The sequence below is a fragment of the Erpetoichthys calabaricus genome, chromosome 10, assembly GCF_900747795.2.
Source record: "Erpetoichthys calabaricus chromosome 10, fErpCal1.3, whole genome shotgun sequence".
Classification (NCBI taxonomy): Eukaryota; Metazoa; Chordata; class Cladistia; order Polypteriformes; family Polypteridae; genus Erpetoichthys; species Erpetoichthys calabaricus.
The window spans coordinates 12,378,863-12,384,924 of NC_041403.2; the positions used below are offsets into that span (position 1 = coordinate 12,378,863).

A 6,062-nucleotide genomic window follows, 5' to 3' on the forward strand; every position below is an offset into this window, starting at 1 on the left:
GGTTACGCAGAAAGTGTAGTGTTTACCTGCACAGCATCATTTACAAGTCATTTTGTAATCCACAAAAGACAGACAATGAAAACGTACATATTCACATTTCAGTAATGATTTTCGCACTCATTATTAAGTAAATATACCTTACAGTACAGGTTGGTGCTACGTAGCTGACTCAAGTGAGTTTAAAAAGTATGGCAATCACATTGGGTTAATTAAACTGAAAACGTTGCATATAATAAAGCTTAGCCTTTTGGTTTTAAGTTTAGTTGGTGTTAAGAAACTAATTATGGTTACCATTTTGATTTAATTTTAAAACATATGCACGGTGGCGCAGTGTTAGCGCTGCTGCTTGCCTCCCGTGTCCTCCCTGTGTTTTCGTTTGCTTCAGTTTCCTCAAACTGTCCAAAAACATTCAGGTTACGTGAACACTAAATTAGTGTGCAGTTGTGTTTGTGTTCACCCAGTGATGGACTGGCACCCTGGTTTATAGGCTGCAGCCCCTCAGTGAGCCTGGCCTGGATTAAGCAGATTGGGAAATGACTGTCTGACATATGCATTGCAAACACATTTTTCTAATATACCTTAAACAGAAACTTGAATTTAAGGAGCAAGGGGGAAATGCCATATTTTTTTAAATAAATCCAATACATCGTTCTTTTTGTCAGTGAACCTTTTGCTTTATTTTTTTTCATTCTGCGCATAACCGAGTTGTCTACTTACAGTTTTTATAAGAGCCGGAATTTGTAAGAGTGCACGCACACACGGGGAGAACATGCAAACTCCACACGTTCATCAACCAGGAATCAGTAAACGATCCGTTAGGCAAAAGTAGCTCAATATTTTGGTGTAGTGGTTTGGACCTCAAGCTGTGAGGTTGTGGGTTCAAATCCTGACGGTGTGTGTGACCCTGAGCAACACACTTCACCAGCCTCTGCTCCAACAGGAAAAATAAAAGAAACATAACCAGTTGTATCGCAGATGTTGCAAGTGGCTTTAGTCAGCCTAATAATAACCAGTGCGCTGCGTCTTAAGATATTAAAAATGAGCGAATCTAATTATGAATTACTTGTCATATAATGATGAAGCTCGCTTTCCTCCAAAAGTACATTTACGACCACAGTTTCCATTTAATTTCGGCTGTCTTGGCTTCACTGCGTACAAAGGTGACATACTTACGCCAAGAAGGTCGGTGGTATCTTAGTAAAAAAGTATTTATTAGATGTTCTTCACTAATATAACAGAAATACACAAAACTGGGAAAAATTAATAAATAAACAGAACGCATGAAGGCTACATTTCTTAAAAAAGAATTAGTACAGAGGTAAGATTTTCTTGTTAGTTCTCCTCTTATCCATCACCATTTGTCTTGAAAAATGAAAAGTGCGTCTTCTCGAGCTTTGCGCTCCTTATTTGAACGTTAGAAACGTGACGAGAGCGTCTCTTGGAAATCCAAGATGTTCGCGATTTTATGGTTGAGCTGGAGCCCCTCGCTCAGATCGTTGCCCCTCATAGGTACCTGTCTAATCCCGTGCCAAAGCTCGCCGGCCTCCCGTAGGTGTTGCTGCTGCTGTATTGTCCGAGTCCGTTCATCTGTGCGCCGGACAGACCCAGGAGGGAGTCGGCATGCTCCGTGCAGGAGGTGGACCTCATGGGTGGCAGGGAGAGTCTGTTGGAGGAGCTGTACATTTGAGAGCTACCTGCCGAGTAGCTGCTCTGCGCCACAGGTGCTAGATGGGGTGGCGAGGAGGGGTAAGGGTATGGTGCCAGGTTGGCGCCGCTCACTCTGTTGAGCACACCGGACGGACTAACTGACTGGCCCTGGAAGCATGCCGCCTGGTCAGCCGTCGAAACAGCACAGCTGGCTCCGAGATCGCCGTTCAGGCCCAAGTTCTGGTGGCTGAGCTCTGCTGCGGGCGAAGACTGCAAGACAGACTGTTGGCTGATGAGGTTATCGATGCTGAACATCCTATGCTGCCCCTGAGCGGCGCCCCCCGAACTCTGATAGTGGTGGAGCACTGCGGGGTAATGGTTACTGCTGTGGATCTGTGGGTTGTACCCCGGGCTCATCCCAGTGTACAGAGCGTTATTGTAAGTCGGCCTCCCTACAGGGGTAGGGGTAAAGGCACTCGAGTTTTGCATGTACCCCGGGTAGGTGCTGATGTCCGTGCGCTTGAAGCGTTTCCTCCGTCGTAGAAAGCTACCGTTGTCGAACATGTCCTCAGCCGCTGGGTCCAAGCTCCAGTAGTTTCCCTTACCGGGACGCCCAGGCTCTCGGGGGATCTTAACGAAGCAATCGTTTAGGGTGAGGTTATGTCGAATGGAGTTCTGCCACTTTTTAGAGTTCTCCCGATAGAAGGGAAACTGTTCTATGATAAATTTGTAGATGCCACCAAGGGTGAGCTTTCTTTCCGGTGAATTGGCAATGGCCATTGCGATAAGCGCGATGTAACTATAAGGGGGTTTCCCCCTCTGGACTGGCCGCTTCCTGCGCCGGCTCCCCGACTGGGGCGTCTGATCTTCAACCTGTCCAAGACTGGACTCCCCGCCGTCCGTGACGGGACTACAGCCTCTGGGCTCCGACTTGATTATCATCGCATCACGACTTCGGCCTTGTATCGGAGAATCCCGCAGGCTGAGGTTTGGAGAGGCGCTCACCGGACTCGATGCCTCTGCCGGGGAGCGCTGCTGTTCCGTGGTCACGTTACACATGCTCGGAAAGTACGAGAAGCCTGCCAGATTCATAAAATGGGAAGAATGTGTCCAGTTACAGATCTGCGAGAAGCGCCCTCCTGGCGTGCGTATAAGCGACTACCTAAGACTCCTCCGCAGGCAGGTGATGTGCGGTGTTATATACTCGGCGACACCCAGACCCCCACCGAGCGTACGCCCTCCTCGCCTTCTACCAAAACGGGACGGACCAGCCGCAGATAGGACGTGTTGAAGAACCCATAATAATAATAATAAAAAAAAACAAGAAATGTTTGATCGGACACGGACAGCTTTTTAACCTTGAAGAAATGGAAGTTGAAGTAAAGATGACAAATTTTCAAAGATAAAAAATGTAAGAGTTATTTCATGAAGACCTTATTCATTCATCCATCCATCCATTTTCCAACCCGCTGAATTCGAACACAGGGTCAAGGGGGTCTGCTGGAACCAATCCCAGCCAACACAGGGCACAAGGCAGGAACCAATCCCGGGCAGGGCGCCAACCCACCGCAGTTCATTCATTCAGTTTACTTTAATATATGCTAGTAATATAAATCGGTTTGGAATCGCCATCCAGGAATTACTGCACTTGAGTGAAAACTCAGCGGAAGATTTTACAACACAAAAAATCACATTGTACTGTACAATAATATAATTTATAGCAGGGTGGCCTTTTTCTATTAAGTAAAAAAAAAAAGGGCATTTAATTGGAAAACCAACCAACCAACCATTTTCCAACCCGCTGAATCCGAATATAGGGTCACGGGGGTCTGCTGGAGCCAATCCCAGCCAACACAGGGCACAAGGCAGGAACCAATCCCGGGCAGGGTGCCAACCCACCACAGAATTGGAAAACCTGCCCTTTTAGTTTACATACATACATACATACACACACACACGTATAAATAAATATATATATATATATATATTAATATATAAATATATATATATAAATATTGCGGCGGACTGGCACCCTGCCCCGGGTGTGTTTCCTGCCTTACGCCCTGTGTTGGCTGGGATTGACTCCAGCAGACCCCCGTGACCCTGTAGTTAGGATATAGCGGGTTGGATAATGGATGGATGGATGGATATATTTATATATATACATATATATATATATATATATATATATATATATATATATCTATATATATATATATATATATATATATATATATATATACAGTATCGCTTGTTGTTGGTGAGCAAGTCAGCTAACATCTGCCACGATGCCCTCAGTTGTGAGAAGCAAATCATAGAATGGTTGAAATAGTTTACTGTCAAATAAATCGGGAATCGAAAGCGTTACCTGGTAGGTAACCACCCATACAATCAGATTGTGATTCAGACTACGAATGCCGTGAATGTAATTACCCCGATCTACATGCTGTCAAATCAACGAACCACACGCCGTGGCTCAACGTTAGGGACGCCAAGGTTCGATTCCCGGGAGAGAGTGCAGTAGAGTGTGTACGCCTGATGAGTCCAGAATTAGGGCAAAACACGTGTCGCGTACTCTTTGCATTATTTGACAGTAAACTATTTCAACCATTCTATGATCTGCTTCTCACAACTGAGGGCATCGTGGCGGATGTTAGCCAACTTGCTGACCAACCACAAGCGTTACCTGGTAGGTAACCACACATACAATCAGATTGTGATTCAGACTACGAATGCCGTGAATGTAATTACCCCGATCTACATGCTGTCAAATAAACGAACCACACGCTGTGGCGCAACGTTAGGGGCTTCGTCTCTAGCGCTGACGTCTGAGGGTCGATTCCCGAGAGGGAGTGCAGTGAGTGTGTACGCCTGATGAGCCCAGAATTAGGGTGAAAAAAGGTGATCTCAATTTAATCTAATTTTCTGTAATTTTGAAAACAACGAAATATAGAGAGCTTTAGAAATAGTTCGTTAGAAGTAGTTCGTTAGAAGTTCATGCATTAATTAATTGGATGTTTTAATATTCTTGCTTTCACCTTTTTATACGTTCAATCATTGCCTTTATCTAATAAATTTTCTGTAATAATTTTGTTGCGTTTGCCTTTATTCGCTGCGCCCAATTGACGTCACCCTTTTGAAGCGCTCCTTTATTTACGCGCGCAGTTATTCTTTGCTCAATTGAGGTCGCCCTTTTGAAGATCGCTTTTATTTATGTGCGCTTTTATTCGCCGCGCCCAATTGAGGTCGCCCTTTTGAAGGTCGCCTTTTTGTGTGCGCCCTTATTGACGGATATCATATATATATACAGAGAGAGAGATCACCTCTTTTTTCAGTTTTTATGGAATAATTGCATGCAGTTTAATGACTTAATGTTTCCTGAAATCATGACATAGAACAAATAAACAATGGCAAATAAAAAAAATAATAAGTCAAGGCATCATTAAGTGTACAAAATTTTATTCAGATTTTTGATTCATCAATGTAGCCACCTTTTGCTGATATAGCAGCCAAACTGTGGTGACCCATTTTGATTCTGAATGCCAGTCACTCTGTGCAAGTCACCAACTTTGCCTCCAGCAAAAGAATCCCAGACCATCACACTCTCTCCGCCATGGTTTACAGTTGGTGTCACACACAGAGGAACCGTCCTGTCACCAACTCAACAGCATAAAAACACCCTGCGTGATGAAAAGAAGATTTCAAATTTTGATTCATTAGTCCATAAGACTTGCTTCCAGTCTGTATTAGTCCGCAGCCGCTATTTCATGTCCCCGTTTTGTTCTTTGGCTTTCTTCCTGCCACTCGCCTTGTCAAACCTGCAGAACAAAGTCTCCCCTTCACAGTAGAAACTGACACTTGTTTTTATTGACCTGCATTGTTAAGCTGAGAGGCGCCTGTGATCATACAAACTGGTGACCCGCAGAAGCTTGTCTTCTGATTGGCTGGTGACTTTGGTGTCTCAGATCTCCTCCTATTAGGGGTTCTTCCAGTGTCCAGTTACCTTTGAATTGTGTAGGACACCACTGTACTCACTAACACTTTAATATTTTTTTTTTGCAATTTCTCTAAATGAAAGGCCTGCACTTCTAAGGGTAATAACGCTCTGACTCATATCATTTTTTAATTGCCTTTTTCTTAATATTATCACTGGAATATTGTCCAAGCAACACATCAGATGGTGTAGTAACTAAGTCTGTTCCAGCTCCGCTGCAGAATTTGATGATGCGATGAACAACCTGGAACGAGAAGGCTGGAGTATCCTTCAAAAAAGTAATTTTTTAAGTTTAAAGGTATTGTAACAGATCCAAATTATTAAGAAACTGTGAACAAGGTGTTAGTTACGTTTAGTCTGAAAGTCGAAAGTCCACCTTATCAGAAGGATTTAGGAGTCGTAGCGAACTCTACGCCATCAA

At 44.0% G+C, this 6,062-nt stretch overlaps 1 protein-coding gene across 1 annotated transcript; it reads right to left on the reverse strand.

Annotated features, from left to right (window-relative positions):
• Positions 1-1,197: 1,197 nt before the first annotated feature.
• foxe3 (forkhead box E3) lies at positions 1,198-2,878 on the reverse strand. The gene has a single exon (XM_028810570.2). The coding sequence runs from the start codon at positions 2,737-2,739 to the stop codon at positions 1,504-1,506; it is 1,236 nt and encodes a 411-aa protein (XP_028666403.2). The 5' UTR covers positions 2,740-2,878; the 3' UTR covers positions 1,198-1,503.
• Between the last annotated feature and the right edge of the window lie 3,184 nt (positions 2,879-6,062).